At 37.1% G+C, this 21,458-nt stretch overlaps 1 protein-coding gene across 1 annotated transcript; it reads right to left on the bottom strand.

The window, feature by feature from the left end:
• Positions 1–303: 303 nt before the first annotated feature.
• On the bottom strand, positions 304–15,386 carry psmg1 (proteasome (prosome, macropain) assembly chaperone 1). Its single transcript, XM_038307464.1, has 7 exons — positions 15,184–15,386; positions 9,901–10,004; positions 9,535–9,680; positions 7,630–7,692; positions 6,748–6,946; positions 1,983–2,113; positions 304–464 (listed from the first exon to the last, which is right to left on the bottom strand). Exons 1-7 carry the CDS (start codon positions 15,300–15,302, stop codon positions 387–389), a joined length of 840 nt encoding a protein of 279 aa, XP_038163392.1. The 5' UTR covers positions 15,303–15,386; the 3' UTR covers positions 304–386.
• Positions 15,387–21,458: the final 6,072 nt, after the last annotated feature.

Raw genomic sequence — 21,458 nt, 5'->3', positions numbered from 1 at the left:
GGAAAATAATTGTTGCCTTGTTTCAGCCCATCCATGATGAGAAAAAAAAAAACAATACATGTACATAGCCTGGAAAGAAAGGACACATTTATTACTCTCACAATCTTCACTTCTACTGCTTCTCTAACCTTAACAACTGAAAAAAACAAATTAATGTTGGAATTTTTCCTATGAAAACCAAGATGCTGACATATTTTTACATGTTTTTATTAATAAATCAAATAATTAAAAATGTAAATAATAAAAACCGAATTCAAAGTTGGTCAAAATATGATTGAGCAAATAAAACTATTAACAGAAAGATCCTGTTGAAGAAATATCTTTATTTAAAAAAAAAGCAACAGTATTTTATCACATGAATGAACTGAGTTACAGAGTGGATTGTCTCAGATATAAAGATTACTTTGAATTTCAGTGCTTCTGATTAACTTGCGCAGGACGTCTGTGCTTGGAGATGAGTCCACCTGGGAAGGGAAATAAAATTCAGAACATTTAAGAAAGCAACAGAAAATCTATATATCCAAGTGAAATGTCAACCACTCTAAATCTTTTGTAATAAGTTGTAAACAAATTCTCTAAGGACTTGAACTAAACTATGGAAGATCTAATAAAATATTCACATTTATAATGAGCTGGTCTTTCTAAATTAGAGTTTATACACATTCTACCTCAAAAATGTTTTAAAAGCAATATATTTTACAGCCTAAAAATGAATAAGACTGTTGACTGGACAGTATACACCAGCAGGGTAAAGTATAAAAAGTAATTGCTACAGAAGCTGCATGTTTCAGATAGCTGGCCTTCTTAATGGAAAATTCAGTGGAAGGAAAAAAGCTAAAACAGAAAGGTGCTCAAGCAACAAGAACAAGAACTGCAGTGTTTTTTAATTAGATGCAGGTGGAAAATGGACACAATTAACAGAAAATATCAGAAATGTTTCACTTTGTGCATCAACTGAATTAAAATAAACTTTTGAAAATGTTTGAATTTATTATAATTATTGTGATCTCCGTTTTATTAGCTTTCATTAGACCTAGCAGTATTCCACTTTTTCCTACTTTGACTCAACATGTTGTTAAACATGCATAAATAATATACACTTGGACAAGAAGCAGTTAATTTTTTTCAGATTAATCTGCCAGCTTACAGGTGTAGTTGCATCGCCTTGCAGAATTATGTTATGACACTTGGCTATTACTTTTCCTTTCCTCTCCGTTTCAACTGTGCTTCCATCACTCTGTTACGTTTGCCAATTTGGCCAATAGTGTGTGAGCATCTGCTGCACTCGTTAAATATTGCATTAGCATGCAAAATGCTAGTCCACAACAAAGCTTCTTCTCTCCAAACATCCTTTGCAATGTGAATATTTGAAAACATTGATATTGTGATGACGTGCCATAGGGTTAGAATCTTAGCCTGCATGCATTGGTTCCACTCCAGGCTCCTCCTACTGTCAAATACATGACTGTTAGATTTGTGTGTGTAATTATTAGTCCCCTGTGTCTCAACGTTTCCTTGTGACGGATTGGTGACTGCTCCAGGTTGTACCGTGCCTCTTTCCTAATGAATGCTGGAGATGGGCACCAGCCACCTTATAAGGCAGCTATAGATAATGGATGGATATTTGGCAGCATGTCTTAAATTTAATGCTTTCAGTTGGTTTTCTCTTGGAGGGAATTGTGAAACAAAATCCTATATGAAAAAAAAGCTGAGAGGATTTAAACTTGGAAAACAGAGACGCTGGATTTTGTAAGAAGAAAAAAAAAGAAAAGGAAAATGCTTATGGCACAAGCAGCTCCTCTAATTATAAAACCTAATCCCATCAGCTGTCAGAAGTTTGCAGTTACAGCCAGGGCTGGAGCTCAGCCAGATCACTGGGCTGCTGGACATTTCTGTACATCCTCCATTTTTGACCCTCGCCCCCCCCCCGCCCAGAATAAAAAAATAAAAAAAACTTGGACGACAAGAGAACAGCAGCTCACCTGTATGGACCTGCCAAGCTTGGTTAGCACCGGCTTGAAGCTCTCCACCGTGACGGAGTCAGGACCAGTGACATCACTGTAACACTGGTAAACAACAGCAGCAATGCGATGGACCTGGCAATGGTTCAGGACTGGTGGAACATAACAGAGGAAGAATCAAAACAAGGCTATAAGTGATGGCTGATAGATAACAATGATGAGGCGCAATCCCATCAGCGATCTAGACCTGGTTCCTTACCCTGACGAAACGTCTCTTTGTTTGGATTAAATGTCTTTAAGTGTACTAGTGACATAATGCCCACATCAGGATGCAGGACTGTGCATGCTCAGTGAGTGGAGAGGAGCCTAATGGCACCACATTTCATTCAGTTGGCAGAACCATTTGTCCAAAGTGAATGTTTTTTTTTCTCCACATACACACCCCAAGAGCTGTGTGGAGCTTATTGTCTGGCTCAAGGACGCCTCAGCAGACAGAAATAAGAATCAGACCTGTTAGAAATTCTGTTAACAGTCAAAACTAAAGCTGACAAATCAAACATGGCTGATGTTACCTTGTAAATGCTGAGTGTATTCATAACTTTAATGCTGGTCCTTGATAGAAAGAAAGAACGAAAGACAGAACGAAAGAAAGGACCAACCAAAGAAAAGTGGAACCAGAGAGAGAGGAAATGGAAGAACCAAAGAACCAAAGAAAGTTGGAAGCAAAGAACCAAAGAAAGATGGAATTAAAGAGAGAGGAAATGGAAGAACCAAAGAAAGGTGGAACGAAAGAACCAAAGAAAGATGGAACGAGAGAATGATTGAACAAATGAACCAAAGGAAGAGGTACCTAAGAACCAAAGAAAGACGGAACCAAAGAAAGATAAAACAAAAGAACATAAGGAAGGAACGAACAAAAGAAAGGAAAGTAACTTTACATCTGACTTCTGGTAGACAGACTTCTGCTGTTTTAGAGCATCTATTAGAGACAGAATGAAATAAAGGACCAGTCAAAGAACCAAAGAAAGAACCAAAGACAGATAAAACAAAAGAACCAAAGAAAGATGGAACCAAAGAGAGATGAAATCGAAGAACCAAAGAAAGATGGAACGAAAAAAAGATTGAACGAAAAGAAGATGGAACCAAAGAACCAAAGGAAGATGGAACCTAAGAGAGCCAAAATCGAAGAACCAAAGAAAGATGGAAGGAGAGAATGATTGAACAAATGAACCAAAGGAAGAGGTACCTAAGAACCAAAGAAAGACGGAACCAAAGAAAGATAAAACAAAAGAACATAAGGAAGGAACGAACAAAAGAAAGGAAAGTAACTTTACATCTGACTTCTGGTAGACAGACTTCTGCTGTTTTAGAGCATCTATTAGAGACAGAATGAAATAAAGGACCAGTCAAAGAACCAAAGAAAGAACCAAAGACAGATAAAACAAAAGAACCAAAGAAAGATGGAACCAAAGAGAGATGAAATCGAAGAACCAAAGAAAGATGGAACGAAAAAAAGATTGAACGAAAAGAAGATGGAACCAAAGAACCAAAGGAAGATGGAACCTAAGAGAGCCAAAATCGAAGAACCAAAGAAAGATGGAAGGAGAGAAAGATTGAACAAATGAACCAAAGGAAGAGGGAACCAAAGTAAGATAAAACGAAAGAATGAAAAGAAGGAACGAACAAAAGAAAGAAAAGTAACTTTACATCTGACTTCTGGTAGACAGACTTCTGCTGTTTTAGAGCGTCTATTAGAGACGGACGGCATGCTGTGGAAACAATCATCTGGTCCTGATTGTAAACCAAAACAAAGATGACCTATATAAATCCACAGTGCTAACATTCATTTAACAGCCACTTTTAATACGTCTGGCTGCTTGGTAGTAAAAAAAAAAAAAAAAAAAAGTCTCTTCGGACTGAGGCTGGCCACTAATACACCATAAGTGCTTCCATGATGGGAGACAGCAGGAAAGATGTGTGCTCTCTTGCTCTCTCTCTCTGCAGCTAAGTGGAAAGGCTACAGGAAAAAAAAAAACTTCAATCCTGTGGGTCAGGTTTGCGATCATTTCCCGCTGATAACCACATGTTACTAAGCATCTATTGATTTTTATTCCTTTTTAGGAAAACACTCATTTCAAGTGCGTTCAAGAAAAAAAAAAACATCCCAGCACTACTCTATCCACAATTAATCCTTAAAAGAATCAGGACATCCTTGTCCTTGACACACAAACTAAACTGAACTCAAGGCATAGGAGGATAGGAGATTGAGGCCAAGAAGCTGCCATACCCTACTTTAATGGTACAGTGGATGTAAGAAAAACAAGTAATGTGAAAGTCAGTCTGTCAGAGTTATGAAATCTAGAGAGATAGAACAGATTTACAACTGAATTAAAGCTGAGAATCAACTGAACAGCTGCTCACACAGATGACTGTTAATCCTGCTGGATGCAAAGATAACGGCTAGCAACTCAATGCATGATTTAGGTTGTTTTCTGCCTCATGTGAGAGCTGAATAAGTAACAGCCAAGGTATAGAAACAAAAAACCCAGAGGGATGCGCTGCATGCTGATCAATGTGATGACATTAAAAAAATTAATTTCCGCATTTTAATAAGGAGTTTTTTTTTTTTACTGCAAATAGAGATTAAGGCACTAAAATAATGTGCTCTTGGTTCTGGTTATTAACTTTACTAATTAGATATGTTTAAAAGCTGCCTAATGAAACGCAGAGAAGGTGGAAACTGGATCATAGCCACATTTATTGATAATGTGATCAATTTTGTAATAAATTATCAGGAGTTATAATAAGTCACAACACACAGCCATGGGGTCTACTCTATAGAAATTTGAATAGCTACTTTAATCAAAAGTTCATAATTAGGTGCTCTTAAGGCTTTTGTTACTTTATGCATCGTCTTTACTTCTTTTTGTAAAGTCAGATGTGATCCTAATGGAAAAATTAAATGAAGAACTAAACACAATTCCTGCTTCTGGCTGGTGGAGTTTCATTATGTCTGCAGCAGCGATCAGCTAAACTCTTTTGGACCAGACAACATGTTTGCTCTAACAAATGATGGTTTACCCAAACCCTCTAATAGGGATGTCCTGATCAAATACTGATATCTGTCTAATATCAGCTAAAAAACTAATATTGAATAACATAAACCGCCAGCCAAAGCCTCAGCTATTGGCCTACTGATGGAAATACTCTGATTCTGTTTAAGTTTATGTAATTTATTGGTTAATAATACAGAGGTCAGTTCTTCCAGTACTATGGCTTTTGTCTGTTTTCTTCTTTTAATGTCACTGATTACGCCTTTTCCACCATCTAAGGCTAAAAGAAAGAAAAAGAAAAATCCTGAATGGCACCTTCTCGTTAAGTAAGAGGGAAACATAAGACTTATGCAACCATATAGTAATGATAGGAAATTTGGTGTTTAATAATTCATACACTCTAAATCTAAGTGCTTATACCAGCATATACAATGAACTGATACCAACATTAATGTGGTGATGGATTGGCATAGCATTGAAAAAAAATATATACTTTTCCTATTTTCATACTCCTTGCAGTGTTCTCATGGTCAGCAACTGGAATTTTACTTATGTTTTTTTTAAATATGTGAGAAATACCAAAGGGGATGGTGTAATTATGTGAAACGGTAAGAAAACAATGCATGGCATGTTACATTAATAAAATGAAATTATTTGAAAAGTGTGGTTTGCACAAGACAGCAGAGAGAAGCATCAGAGGCACACGGTGACTTTGGAGGAGCTGCAAAAATCCAGAAGTGAAGGTAATAAGAATCCTGCTTCGATTCACTTAAAAAATATATATATTTTTAATCCCAAACTTAAATTAAATGTTGCAGTAACTCATGGGGAGTTTGTGAGTGTGTTGCTGTAGGTGTAGATAGTTATAGTTGATGGCTGACTTCAAGCTTCTCAAGCAGAGAAGGAAGCAAGTCAGGTGTACCAGTCAAATGAGACCTAGGCTTTGACTACACTGTGAATTATGTTAAAATATAGTGGTGGCAGCATCATGCTGAGGGGAAACTTTTTTTTAAACTGAGGTGGAGGTTTTGCTTTAGATCAGAGGTGTCAAACTGGTTCCAGAAAGGGCCGTGTGGCTGCAGGGTTTCTTTCCAACCAAGCAATAGCACACCAGACTCCATTCATCTCATCAAGTGAGTCCAATCTAAGCATGATGACTTGATGAGATGAATGGAGTCTGGTGTGCTATTGCTTGGTTGGAAAGAAACCCTGCAGCCACACGGCCCTTTCTGGTACCAGTTTGAAACCCCTGCTTTAGATAGAATAACAGCTCTGAGGTACAGTGGATTGGTTTGGATCAAAGCATGTTTGTGTTAAAAATAAAGGCCAGCATTTTACTTTAAAATCTATGTTCAGAGATATTTTTCTGATCGCCAGCAAGGAAAGAAAAAGCTTCATTATGGAACACCTGCTCTACTAATACGTCCTGTGCTTCTCCATTTGTGTAAATAAATATAAAAAAAGCTCTCCACGTCATTTACTGCAGCAAACCTGATACCTAATATGCCTAAAAGAAAAAAAAAGAAAACAACCTAGGAATTCAGGTTGAGAACCAAACTGTTTTACATGCAGATTAAAAACTGTGACTTAGATGGATTGCTCTGCTAAATATGCACAACGGTGTGACAGGTGAAGAAAAAGGCCAGCTGTGCGGCTCCTGTTCCGATTCCCGCTTAGATCTTGTGACATGATGAGTTGAACTCGTACCAACAACAAAAAAAACCCAAACACACCTGCAGCTGGAAGTCCTGTAATGATGTTGGGCTGCTCCAGTGACTGGCAGACAGGCTGATGGCTGAACGCGCTGGAGTGAAGAGACCGCAAGAAGGGAGCAGAGCTGCTGCATAGATAGTCTGCTGTCTTATAATCAGCCACAGTACAATCTGACAGCACAGTCACAGTGAGCTCTCTGGACGGCAGGCAGTCGAACACCTGCGACAGACAAAGACAAAGCAATACTCTGTTGGAGTTCTGATTTTGAACCCACTCATATAATATGTGCAAAAAGTTAAAGAAAGAGCTACGTTTGTGCTTCTTTCCATGTCAGCTTCTAGCGACACCTGCGTCTGGCAGCTGAAGCTGACATTTCTGAGGCCAGCCAATATTTTTCCAATTTGCAGCTGTCAAGTTTTGAAAACACTGCTCCTATTATAGCCTCATCTTCGACCGATCTGCTGACAGGAGTGAAATCCGTCATGATTCTCTGCTGCTGCAACTGGAGGCAGTACATTCAGAAGGCAGGCTGTGTTTTCTGCTTCTAAAAACAGCCCACCAATAATCACCCAGTTAAAAATCACTGAATGGATCTCAGTCCTACAGTTTGACTTAAGCAACAAAATGCTGAACCAATAAATCCCCCCACAGTTTTTTCTCTCTATGTTATAAGGATAAAATGTCTCCAGATGCTTATGAGCTATTCGAACTTTAACAACCAAAGCTTCATGAATCGTCCTTAACAACATGTTGAATGAATCACATTCTATTTCAGTCCTCATGTTGCCATGTCATTATGACTTCTGAAGGAAAGAAAGAAAAACGCTTTCCTTATGTAGGTTGCAAGGGCCAACTATAAGTCTTTTCAGGGGGATTAAACTACAGAAAAAAAAGAAAAATACCTTTTCTGTCCACTGAAACAGCTGGTCCTCTGCAATGTGGCAGATCGCTTGGCAGATCAAAACCTAAAAAGACACCAAAGCATTTTCTCATCACTCTCCAATCCCACAGGAAGGACAGAGATAAGACACGATAGTTTGAAAGTAGTGGTGAGAGGAAATGGTGGCATTCATGAGGAAAATTGTGTGTCTGATGAACTAAAACCAAATATTTCAAGTTTAAGGCTTATAAAACAAGGAGATAACCCACATAGTAAAACATCTGAAGAAAAATTTAATTAAATTTACTTATAGATGTGTTTTACTAGCTTACAGCAGACTTGGACCAATCTTATTTTTTCTGCCTGAAGCTGATTATTTTCCTTTCCTTTAGAGTTTAGTCATATGAATCTGGTTTTGGGCAGTCCTAGGATTATTTTCACAAGCCAAATGTAATAATCTAAACAGAGCAAACTCTGTATTTCAACAATCAAAACAGTCATTCATTCAATTAATAGAATAAATGAGAAATTATCGATTATTTTCAGTTTGATCGCTCCATCTCGCAATAGAAAAAAATTAAATATAAAAATAAAAAATCCTATTTTTAGAAAACAAGCACCACCTGCTCATATTACTGAGTGAAAAAGGTGTATGAAGCTATAAAAATGCTGTATAGTTTGACAGAGAGCACAAGAGTTTAAGCAGATAACAGGAAGGCTAAACGGAGTACAGTTAAGTTGTTATCCCTTGGAGCTTTCAACTTTTATCAGTTATGGAACCTTTGAAAATCAAAACAGTGTTTTCTGTCATGCTAGCCAAGCCAATTTCTGATACACAATGTTAAAGCAGTTAGCTTAGTATCAAGTTTAGTTACAAAAGAAATGTATAGCTCATAACTTTATTTTAGCTTCAAATTCAACACTATAATTCATTGTTTAACTCATCACAGTGTTTGTCTGTTTGTAGACTGAACAAAGAGGGCATCATTTTATAGCTATGATGCATTTTTTAATGAACAAAAGAGTTTGCCAAGTCTGAAATGTTGATTACAGGTCAGATCTAATCAAGGAAAATGTGATTGTAACTGATTGGTGCTTCACTGTTTGACTATTGTGCTGGCTTGAAAAAACAACAATGACACTGAGAGTTAATTAATCTGCTAAGTTTTAATTAGCAATTTGTTAAAGAAAAAGCTATTTTGTTATTAACTTGATTTTTTTTTTTCAATAACCATTCAAACTGGCTGTTTGCTGCATCACAACTACATAAAACCCATATTGTTACACAGCATTTTTTAGGCTGGTCATAACAGGATATTTAATAAATCACACTCTATACAGTATATTAATGTCTAGCCTACAGCTTTTCATGTTTTTTTCCAGTATGTGCAGCCAACTGAAACGGCAGGACAGGTGTGATAAATCCAAGCGTTCCACTGCAGCACGGTGATTTCACACACAGTCTATCAGTGTGTTTATCTTGATTAAATCACAGGTTAGTGAAGGCGCACTAACAGAAGGTAACTGTAGATGCCTCTAGGCCCCACTCACTGCTTCCTCATAACATGTTTTTTCTTTTAAGATGATAATTAATGTAAAAGACTTGAAGTGGATGGACAGATAAAAAGATGGAGCCTACCACAGCTTGGGGAAATTATTCCCTAATAACCGCTGTTAGTGTACTACAGGATTTTAGACTTCCAGACTGCTTTCAGCCCTTTATTCCCATGTGTGTGCATATATATATATATATATATATATATATATATATATATATATATATATATATATATATATATATATATATTTAAATAAAAGACCAAACAAAGGGAAAAAAAAGAGTTGATGTGTTGGCGATGTGTTTCCTGAGGTGTTAATCAACAGCAGATATATTCTGAGGTGCCGTTTTTCTCGCCGTGTCACTCACTGACGGGTCGTCCTTGTTTCTGTAGAAAACACATGCTGACTCCTCGCTGCTCTGCCCAGTTCCAGACCGGCTCCTCTCGTTCCACGCCAGCGCACGTCCGACCGCGTCCCAGTTTGCAGAGGCGAGAACGTACGCTGACAGGAAGCCTGCGAAGACGAATATCCACAGATTTTAAAAACAACAACTCGATTCAGAGTTCAGAGTATTTGTTTTATTTCTTTTTTTACTTTTTCTTCTGATAAATCAACATATTTTGTGTGTTTACACTTTCAAACATCCAGACACTGATTCATAAAGATGTCTTATACTCTTGTCTGTGCGGTTTGATACACATGTCTCTGGAGCCTTTTGACAGATCTCACTTACTGGCAGCATTGTTTCCCACAGCCAGGATGAAGCTGGAACACTGCAGCTTGTTTCCAGCTTTCAACAACTCTGTGATTTCAGGGCTCCAGTGAAGATGAACAGCTCTGATAAAAGGAGAGGTAAGAAAGAAAAGAAAAAAAAAAACTCAGTTGTAATTTTCTACCCCTTAAAGGAAAAACAGAACTAGAACCAATCTACAGTAAGCAACATATCCAGATTAAAAAGCATAAAAGTTAAAACTAATATCCAATCTTCTGCCACAGTTATTCTGACCGATCTGTTATTGTTTTGCAAAAAGCAGCACTGCTAAATTAATCTGAATCATTCAAAGTGCCTCTGCTCAGCCCACTCACAGCAACATAGAAATGATGGGTAACATAATGGAAAGACGTCACTCAGTGAAGACACTCCAACATTCAAATTATCACTCAAATAACACCTTTAGGAAAATGCTGTAAACAAACACAGCTATGACTCTTGATGGAGGCGGCCATTTCAATTAAAATACTCTGCTTTTTTCTTTTTAATCACAGCCGATAGCTGCTGATCCAAACTTTAACTCTGCTTATTGACGAGCACATTGATTAGCACTATAGTGCCATTTTGGTCTTTGGTTCTGCAGAATGCAGAGCGGTTAAATTCATCTAAATAATTAGAAGAGCTTCTCTCTGCCATTTTTTCTAAAATCCAACCTTCCAATCTTGATCTGGACTTTTAACTATGATAATTTGTTTAAACTCTATTCAGTCAAACAGTCAAATGTAAGGTATTAATAAAAGAGGGAGAAATTAGCTGCATGTTCTTTGATCAAGCATAAATGAAGAGGTTAAAAGATGCTTTCTGTTGCTGTACCAAATATTTTTTTCAATTTGAAGTGATGAATTTAATGAACAGGAATAAAATAATGGAGGTTAAATGATAGGAAGAGGGAAAATTAACAAGGAGATACGTTAAGGAATATGAGCTGAACTATTTATCGGCTGACCTGAGCGTCACTAATCATGTCGTCTCTTCTTTACATTTGGTTTCCAGTTAGACATTCAGCATAAATTGGTACGTCTATATAAATAACAATAAGACTGAAAAAGGAATCTGGGACATATTTTTAGATGAAAATAGTTTCAAACCAACACTATTTTTTTTTAGCTGCACCGATCCAATACCTGGATCAGATTTCGGCTCCAATATTAATGCCTTAGCTGGATCAGACATCATTGATTTGATATTGGAGATCCATTTCGGCACACTTCACATTAGGGATCCACTTTTTTCACCTCCGATATGATAACGATATTTGAAGTTTAATGTTGGCCGATACCGGTAACAAAGAGTACATGTCAGACTAAATAATACTACTTCAGCAATAGTTTCAAGGTGTTGCTTTTAGGGGTGTAAATCACATCCATCATGGCGATTCGATTCAGTATCGATTTCCTGACCCAAAAATTCGATTATTTTCGACAGTCAAGAATACAACACAATACGATTCGATTAATTCGTTTTTTTTTGTTTTTGTTTTTTTTTTACACCTTACAGGCTAGACAATGTTTCAAATTTGAAATACATCAACGAAAACTGTAATATCGTTATGTTTTTTTTTTTTTTTTTTTAGAAACAACACCAAATAACAGAAGTAGAAAAGTTGAACTCTACCTATTCCTATTAAAACTTATTAAACCTTATTCACTGAAAAATAATGGGATATAGATTCTGAAAGGCCTTGCATAAAAAAATACTGCACAAAATCAGTGCAATGAGTGCAAAGCAATACCACGTCCCCGCCCCCTCCACAGACGCTCCGCTGCTCCTCTCCCAAATTGTAGCTGACCGCAAACAGTACCGCAGACAGGAGGCTGGTTTGTTTTGTTTTTATTACCGATATTGCGGAAAACAACTTATCAAGTTTGACCCGCTAGAAGAGCGAGGTGCACGAGAACGCTGGGACCCTTTTTCCACCTGGATCTCTGCTCTTTTTGGACCTCATGTCCCTCGGACTAAACTCGCCCCCACTTCCTCGCCGCCTCGGCCGTATCTAGACCCACAGTGTGTAGCACAGACCCTGCTTCAATATTGAGCATAACTTAAAAATGTCTGTGTCAAGCTTACTGCAGCACACTGCTGCAGGAGTATAACCAGGAAGCGAGGTAGGAGGGCAAAAAAGGTTTAGCTCCACCGCAGCACGGGAGGGAGAATTATGTCCAGGAGCAAATGGATAAAAATAGACTGAAAAAAAAAAAAAAAACATGAATCAATACTAGGGCTGCAACTAACGATTATTTTAAAAATCGATGAATCGGCCGATTATTTTTTCGATTAATCGATGAATCGGATAAAAAATATTTTTTATACTAACCTCTTTATTCCAAAATAAACATTTTAGACAGAACAAACAAGCACACAAGTACAGGTTGCTCATTAACTGTACTGGTGCAATATGAAAAATAAATGTTTGTGATAAAACTACGCAAACTTACATGAGAAATGTAGATGTACATCCAAAAAATATAGGGTACTTTGTTTCATAAAGCGCAAAAAAAGACATTTTTGTTTTTAAAAGCCCCTAAGGGGTTCAAACAATAGGTCCCCCCATTTCAACAAATGAGTTTTTTTTAGACTAGAAGAGTTCTGCCTTTTAAGACAGGAAAGTATAGCAGTTAAAGTTGCTGCTTGAGAAAATACTGAACCATAGAGATAAAAACAGCCCTGTGATTCAAATTATAAATTGTATTTGGAATAAAAAAGAGAGAACTAGGTGTGCTAAAAAACACATCCTCCAAAGACAGATATTTACATGGAAATGTGGCAAATAATTAATTTACATATTACTGATCTTCCTTGATTTTATTCTGCTTTACTTCCGTAAGTTGCAGGATCTTCTTTACTTTATCTTTGCCAGAAGATTTAAACTTTAAAAGCCTTGCCTTCATAATTTGCAAGTTAATTTATTTATAAAGAAAATATAAACGCTGCTTAAGATAATTCAAATGAAATTAAAAGTAAAATAAGTAGCCAACCTTATTACTGTCTGTAACCTACTTACAAGGTAAGGAAAGCATCAGATGAGCTACCTGAGAAACTAACGTTACGTTTCCCCACTTTAAAACGAAACAAACATGGTCGCTCACCCTGCTGATCTGCTCTCTTCACTGCCATCGACGGCTCCAACGTGTTTCCTTTTCAGGTGCTGCATCATAACAGTGGTGCTTCCGTGCCATGTTCATTTGTTTTTACAAAAGTTGCATGTTACGACTTTTTTCGCTTTACAAAGCGCAGGCTATTTTAATTATTGTGATCAATTTGCGCCGTCAATCCCGGCGCATGCGCGCTTCATTTGCAGTCTGGAAGCTGAGGGTAAACATCCTCTGACTGCAGCGCTGAGAGGGACTCCTGCGGGAGCGGGGTTGGGATGGGGGAGGCGCCCCACGGCAATGACGACGGCGGCGAATGACGCATTAATCGCGCGACACAACTAATCGATGATGAAATTTGTTGCCAACGCTTTTAAAAGTCTATTTTTATCGATTCGTTGTTGCAGCCCTAATACATACTCTTGCGGACATATCGATGTATCGATACGTTGTTGGCCGTTGGATCGATGCATCGATACAAAACGATTATTATTTACACCCCTAGTTGCTTTATTGTATGTCTCGTACCATGTCTTTCGGTTGTGCTGTTCTTTTTGTATCTCGAGGCAGGTAATGCAGCAGACTGAAAATGTTTAGTCATTGTCTCCTTTCTATCTTCTCTAGCTTTCATCTTTTCTCTTTTAGTTAATGTCTAAAACTCCCAAAATGTGTGAATTGTTAAAATTTAAATGTTTGCTTTTCATTCTGTTTGGGGATTGACAAATTTAACAAGATTAAATGCGATGATTGTGGGATACTTAGTGATATAAATCAAATGTCTATTATAAATATATAATTTGTGTGTGTGGGGGGGGCTATGACTGCTGGGGCATTCAGTCACAGCCAAATTGTTATACCTGAGAAAGACTGCAAAGAAGTAACAAGGAATGCTTTCATATTTCTGCATATGTCTTTGCACCAGTCTTTGAAAAAGAAGCTGATAAGTCAGTCACTTCATTTTGATGAGATCAAATTGATCTCAGATAATAAGGTAAAAAAAAATCTTGGATGTTATTTTTGATTAGGACCTGTCATTAAAATTACATATCAAAGAGGTTTCTAGAATTTCCTTCGTTCATCTCTGTAATATTGCAAACATTAGAAATATCCTGTGCGGGGATGAATCTGAGAAACTAGTCCATGCATTTGTTACTTCAAGGCTGGCCTATTTAAGGCCTGTGCGCCTTTTCCTCTCCACTGTCGCTACAAGCATGCTTAGTGTAAGGGGTTGTACTGTATTTGAGTCAATGCACTCAACTGGTTTTCCTTAGATAGATAACTTTGGATCGATTTCACTGTATGATCTGGTTGAACTGTAAAGTGCCTCGAGATGACATGTTTTGTAAATTTAGCACTATATAAATAAACTGAATTGAAATTGAATTGAATTGTGGAGCTGGTTTACAGTTGCCTTTTGTATCTCCGCTTCTTTTTCTATGCCTGCCTGTGTCCTTGAACCACAGTCGGCCTCGGCAGATGGCTGCTCACACTGAACCTAGTTCTGCTGGAGGTTTCTTCCTGTCAAAAGGGAGTTTTCCTCTCCACTGTCGCCACAAGCATGTTTGGTGTGAGGGATTGTCCTCCAGTCGATGCGATCAACTGGTTTTCCTTTGATAGAAAACTTGGAACCAATCAGACTTAATGATTACATGTTGTGAATTGGGGCTATATAAATAAACTGATTTGAACGGGTATAAAGCCATGTAAGAAACGCATGGGCTGAGAGAACAGGCTAAATTCATGCAGTGTCCCAGACGGGATTCGAACCCACAACCTTCTTGGTTTAAGGCAACTACTAACTATTTATGGTTATCATTAGTATTTCTAAAACGTGTTCATTTGGTAGCTAAACATAGTGTTAAAACATATAAAGTAGCCCTCGTCTATGTGTTTAACCAAGCATTAATCTTTCGTTATCATGTCGATGAGGAGCTGTGGAAATGTCATGTGTCATGATAGCTTAACTATCCTTACACGCGGTTTTAAGTGGAAATACGAATCCGTTACAAATGTGCATATGGACTCCACACACGTGCTTTCCTTTAGTATGATCCGTTTTTTTTAATGTACACTAAATCAAACCTTATATCGCGATGTTTCCTGTTGCTTGGCTAAAATTCAGTCTTTTTCACGCTACACTGTTAGCTTATCTCACCTCTTCTCCTCCAGTTCTCTGCGAATTTGTTCGTCTTCTTCGTTTTCATCAAGCTCATCTTCATCCTCTTCAACAGCCCGAGAGTAAACAGATAAAACTTCTCCGAAAAACGTTGCCATGATTCAGGTGTTTCTCGGAGCAAAACGAAAGTTTAGGCTGGACAGGGGGAAAATGCAAACTTCCGCCGGTAGAAGGCCCTTCAAAATAAAAGCCAAACGGTCTAGACTTAAAAAAATAAAAGTACATGTTTTAATGTTCGGTTCCATGTAGTTTGGAAGAATAAACCACCATCTCGACCAGAGGCGCAGTCAGATTTTTTTTATAACGGTGGCCAGGCAATAACTGACGTACACTGAGGGGTGGCCGAAAGCGGATAGGCGCCAAAACCTCTAGGTCAATCTATTGCAACAGGAGAGCACAAAGTCCATCTTTTTTGGAGTTCTGACCACATTTATTCTAAGTAAGACAGAAGAGTTTAAACTTTAATGACCGTCTTTTTACAATATTTCCACACACACAAAAAAAACGAGAAGTCGAAAGAACGTGTCAAAGAGCTTGGAAGTTTCTTTTTAAACAGAAACAGAAATATCATTTATAATTTAGCGAAGAAATCAATATATTAGTAGGCATTAAACTGTGATATTTTAGAGTCATTATTTTACCCATGATATCTCTATTTCTAGATTTTTGAATCATTATAAAGACATATTTTTATCTTTAATGTGGATTGACAATAGAGTTATGTTATCAAAAACCTCTAGACATTTTACTACCTCCAAAAACAGGCTCATCTTGACAATATTTGGCATAACTCCTTTATTGTTTTCAGACATTTTCCTAAAGTTTTGGGCTAATGTCCTGAAAAACATGTTCAGTTCTGCAAAATAAACAATCATTAATTTGCTTGTATTGGTTTGTCAATTAATGCGGGTATATCACTTATCTGCATCACTGTTTTTCAAGCACCTTCTAAAATTATAATTTTCATTCTATATCACAATTTATTAGGAGAGCCTCAGATATGAATTGGGTTAAAAAGTGAAACAGGAGAATATATAATGGTATTGCTAAAAAGTCTTTTAGTTATTTAGTATTTCATGTAATGAATAGATAGAGAAAGCATATTTTAACTATCATAGATTCTATCAGAAAAAATAAACTTTTCACAAAGCAATGTTAAAATTTTTTATAAAAGATATAGTTATATTACATAAAAAGAAAAAGTACAAAACTAATTAAAAAGTGACAAAGTCATTGAAGAGGGCATGTCACTAATGGCCAGACGACTTCTAGAAGAGTCATGTTTTCAAATGAGATCTAAAGGCAAAACATCCAAACTATTATTCAAAGATATATATATACAAGTGATGAATAAATATCCTTGAATCTCAGAATTAAAATGGTGGTTGACAACCTTTTTTAGAATGACTGCCCTCCTGCGTAGAGCTTTATTGTCATAATAGCCATAAAAATGCAAATTAAGTGTTTCTACTTCACTTTTTTGTGTCACACTAGGTTTCTCCTGTTTTTGCTTTTGTGCTTTAGACAATTAAACATGTTTTTATCATTATAATTAGACAAGACTTAGACAACTTTTATGGTCATTTTGTATACACAGTGTTCACATAGAGAAAAACGTGGTGCAAAAGGCATTGATGTGTTCAGAGCAATGCAAAAACAAACAAATATATATTGTGCAAAAATGCAGTACAAAAACATTAATATATCTGTTTGTTTTTGCACTGGTCTTAACTTCCACATCAATGCCTTTTGGGCTATGTTTTTCTCTCACACTGTTCAATTAGAAAAACTGAACTGAGGAAATACAATTGAGACTTTTTAAATTGTGATTTATTTATCAAGGTGAAAAAAATGCAATATGAAAGAGTAATTGGTTCACAAATAAAATTGCCACATAGGACCAGGTTGGTATGGATTGTTTTTCTCCTTTAACAAAAACCTTAGATTTTCATTTTATTTTGTATGTTCTTTTCAGCTTTAATTGTGGTCAGGATGATCTAAATGATCAAAGAATGGGATATTGTTTTATAACCTAACTCTGCTTTAAACCTCTCCACAAATTCCCCTCTGACCTTTCTGCTGAGTCCCTTGCTTTACATGACGTAGTTTGTTTTCTTTGGTTCTCTGTCGAACCTCTGAGGCCAAAAATAAAACAACAGATTGAATTAGGGTTTTAAGACCAAACAATTCCTTTTAAATATCAATTTACTTTAAAGGTTTCTTTTTTGGGGGGTAACAGTGGGATCGAATGCGGGACTTTGCCTTGCAACTGAAGGGTTGCTGGTTTAATGTAGTTCTGTCTTTGAGCAAGGCATATTACCTACTGATGGTCAGAGGGCCCAGTGGCCCCGGTGTAAGGCAGCCTCAGGCCTGTCAGTGAGCCCCAGGGAGGCTGTGTCTACGATGTAGCTTGGCACTGTGATTGTGTGGATAAATGACTGAATGTAGTGTAAAATGCTTTAGTCCAAAAAGCACTTTATAAGTAAAGGACATTTACCATTTTTGATGACAAAAAAAATTTATAAAATGAATTTGAGGATTTTGTTGATCGGCTGCATTAAATCCCAATAAAATACCATCAATCTGTATATGTAATGTAAATCCCTTTATTGTCTCACAATGGGGAAATCTGTTTTATATATATATATATATATATATATATATATATATATATATATATATATATATATATATATATATATATATATATATATATATATATATATATATATATATATATATATATATATATATGTGTGTGTGTGTGTGTGTGACTAAATGTGAAAATATCCATGGGCTAACAAGGCTGTTTTAAAGCACTGTAACTTATCGTTTCCATCAGTGCAGAACCACAGCTCCCGACAATCGCTGAAGCAATCCACTGGATTTATGCCCGAGCTGTTCATTTAAAGCCACTGAATGATTTAAAGCTGCAGCTCCTCCATATGTCGTTATACAAGCCACACTGACCCAAACATGACAAGCAGCTTGAGCAGACTGTCCTATGTGCTATTTTCAGCCCCTTTCTTTACAAATCAAATGTAAACCTGACAGGCAACATGACTGAGCCCCGTTCTTTCTGGAGATGTATATTTAACATCAGAAGGAAGAGGGAAGAAAAGGAGAAAAGCAAAAGGATGCTGGCAGATCATCTTCAGCACGGCTGGCTGGAGACATCAGCCAAGTCATGCTGGGGTAAATTGGCCTGGAGTTGAGTGCAGAAAATCCATCTCTTCTATTGTGTAGTATAATTCATTTTCCTGTAAGCGGTGCCCTGGGAGATGAGGAGAAAAACAGAAATGTGATGATATCAGCACAGTCATAAAAATTCTTCATTGTCACCAGAAAATGTCCAGTCTTGGAAAGACGAATAGGAGAGCAGGACAAAGCTTGGAGGAGAATGGAAAGTTAGACCTATTACGGGAATTGTGCAATAATGAATCAGGAGGCCATAAAGTAACTGCAGGAAGGTTTTCCTGTCACAAAATGGAGCAACATGCTACAGGGAAGCTTTGGGCTGCTGTTAAAATAATTGATGGTTGGAGAGAGGACGAGGGAGGGATGTTCTTCAGCCTAACAGACACAGAAGCCTCCAGGGGTGGAGACAAAGAAGAGTAGAATAAGAAACAGGACAAACATGCTTGTTACCGTTTTACTGGCCACTAAGACAGGGAGTAAGAGACAATCTGCCAGAGGACAATAACAGGTCTTTTTGTCCTAACCTCATCTCAGCAGAAAAAAGGGTAGAGAAATCTGATGGTCCTTCGTTCCTATTTCTGTCACGATCCATGGTTAACAGGGAGACAAAGTCAGACAAAAGGATAAGAAGCAGACAGATTATAAAAAAACAAAATCGTTTTCAGGAAGAAAACCAAGCCGTTGATGCTGCAGATGCTGGAGCAAATACATTTGTTATAAACAAATTGTTAAATAAAACATTTTTTTCTTTTCCAACTGCAGTGTGTTTTATTGGGATTTCACATAATAAATCAGAAAAATATCTGATAAGTATAAAGAGAAATGATAAGGATCCTTCTTTTCTAAAGCATATATTGAGTCCCCATTTTCTGATACTCCTTAGTATAAATCCAGCACCATTACTTCCAGAAGTCACCTTCTTAACAAATCGAGTAAACCCGAATGTAATTTAATTTAGTTATATTTAGATTATCTGTGAAGGCCTCAGAGAAAATCAAACAGTATTACAAAGGCTAAAGAACAAAGCAGACAGGGAGAAGGTTGAAGGTGAATGCAGACTTAAGCTATAAACAATAGTCCATGTTTTTAACAGAGGAGTAAGTACCGGTAAGTAATGTATATTTATATAGCACCTTTCACAGACATAAAGGGTCACAAAGTGCTTCACAAAATTACAATAGAATACAAATACATTTACAATTAGAGTAAAAAAACATGGTCATAAAACAACCCTTAAAGGTATTGTGGAGGATTTTATCAATTTTTTTTAAAAGACCCGTCTCTACTTTAAACAAAATGCGTGTGCGAGTGTGCACGGGCCCATTTCTCCTTGTGCACGATCTGTTTAAAAGTTGCTGTTCTCATAGCTCATACAAGCTTACTGTGTCCGAACGTCCGCCCTAACCCCTAAATCCCTCAATCACTATATAGAGTGGGGACTATATAGTGAACTTATTCAATTTACCATTCGGACAGATAATCGCTTCCACGTTGATCCACTGTGCAGTGCCTGCACCATCTTTGTTATTAGTCCCTGCTGTCCTGTAGCGACAGCATGTAAGACGGCCTTACGTAAACATATCACCAGATTGACTGACAATTAGGAGGACCACTTATTTTGATGACCCACCCGGGAAAAAAAAAGAGCATCCTCTTTACCTTTAATCTGATAGAAATAACATGGATTCTTAAACAAATAGGTTTTCAGTTCGCTCTTAAAAACATCAACAGAATCAAGTAAGTGCAAGGAAAGCGGAAAATTGTTCCAGATAGCGGCTTGACCGCCTGAAAGGAACGATCTTCCCAGCTCCTGTACTGACCAAGGACTGAACAATCCAAAATCTGAAAGAAGAAAGACAAGTTCAAAGCTTCAATCCTACCTTCAACATGGCTGAAGGCTTAAGCTCTCCAACAGGAGAGCATAAATAATTGAAGAAAAAACGATATCATCATTGAAGAAGCTCCAGAGATTCATTGCTGAGGTGGGACATGCTTCAGCACTCAATATATCAAGCCTTTATAAAAGAGGGAATGTTATGCTGTTGAGACAGTTTTCCTCACCAGCAACAGAAAGATTGATTAGAGTTGATTGGAAGATGGGTAGAGACAAATGCGGAGAAATCTTGAGAAAAGAAAACTGAGAGGCTGATATGGCTAAGGAAATAGAGGTTCACCTTCCAGCAGGTCATAAATCCTAAAATACCTGCAGCAGTGATTGCAGAGGTAGTTGGTCCTATGCATTTGCTTATGTCTTAAATACATGTGATACATGTGGACCACAGCCTGTAGTACTGGAAATAAAAAAAAAATAAAACCATGTATTTGTCCAGATCCATGGAATTAGATTCCGTTTGATCACTGTTTGTCATCATTAATGGTTTACTTTAGCAGTTCCTCACTGTGTTTAAATTGTCCTGTATGCTACTGTTTGTTTATGAGTGCAAAGTAGGTTCTTCCCAAGTTACTTTATTTTAACTTGATCCATCTACCCAGAAGTTAAAAACCAGTAATTTGCTCACCAGCTTCTACTCTCAATTTCACAGCCATGGCAGTGCCTCTATGCACATTTATTTTTGTTATTGCTCCTCCATTTCAGCTTTTATTTTTACCATTTTTTTGCACCTTTTTAGACTTTGTTATCAAAATTCAGCTCCACCAGGACTCTGTTATCCTGCTAACGTTTGGTTAAATTATGGCATCAACTGTCTTTTTCTTGCTAGTTTATCATTTGGGTTTATATATTTCAAAAATCCCGAAGGATATGAATTAAAGTCTGTGATTAAGTCAAAATATAAAATATTAAATGGTTATGAAAACTTTTGCAAGCAGCTATGAAAGTTGTCCCCATCAGGGTGAAAGTAGGAAAGACTGCAATGCGACTTTTATGTTTAGGTTTTTACTTTGTTTCCTTGTCATGTTCTGTTTCCTGTGATTTAGTGTTCTTGGTTCTGCTCTTTGGCCTTCTGCTCTCCCACTCAACCTAATCAATGTACTCCCCTTAAATATGGTTCCCTATTGGTCCAGTTTATGCTCAGACTGCCTCTGTTCATTCTTTA

Source organism: Cyprinodon tularosa, unplaced genomic scaffold (genome assembly GCF_016077235.1).
Source record: "Cyprinodon tularosa strain WSP-4 unplaced genomic scaffold, ASM1607723v1 ctg610, whole genome shotgun sequence".
NCBI lineage: Eukaryota > Metazoa > Chordata > Actinopteri > Cyprinodontiformes > Cyprinodontidae > Cyprinodon > Cyprinodon tularosa.
Note: the sequence above shows the minus strand (reverse complement) of the source record. Positions and strands in the feature narration are given on the sequence as shown.

What these genes read in the sequence shown, in the direction of transcription:
- psmg1 (XM_038307464.1), bottom strand. Translation starts at nt 15,302, where the DNA reads ATGGCAACGTTTTTCGGAGAAGTTTTATCTGTTTACTCTCGGGCTGTT. An exon ending in AGAGAACTGGAGGAGAAGAG is followed by an intron (nt 10,005 to 15,183) that starts GTGAGATAAGCT and finishes TCCTTTTATCAG; the next exon opens with AGCTGTTCATCTTCACTGGA. An exon ending in AGCTTGGCAGGTCCATACAG is followed by an intron (nt 465 to 1,982) that starts GTGAGCTGCTGT and finishes TTCCCTTCCCAG; the next exon opens with GTGGACTCATCTCCAAGCAC.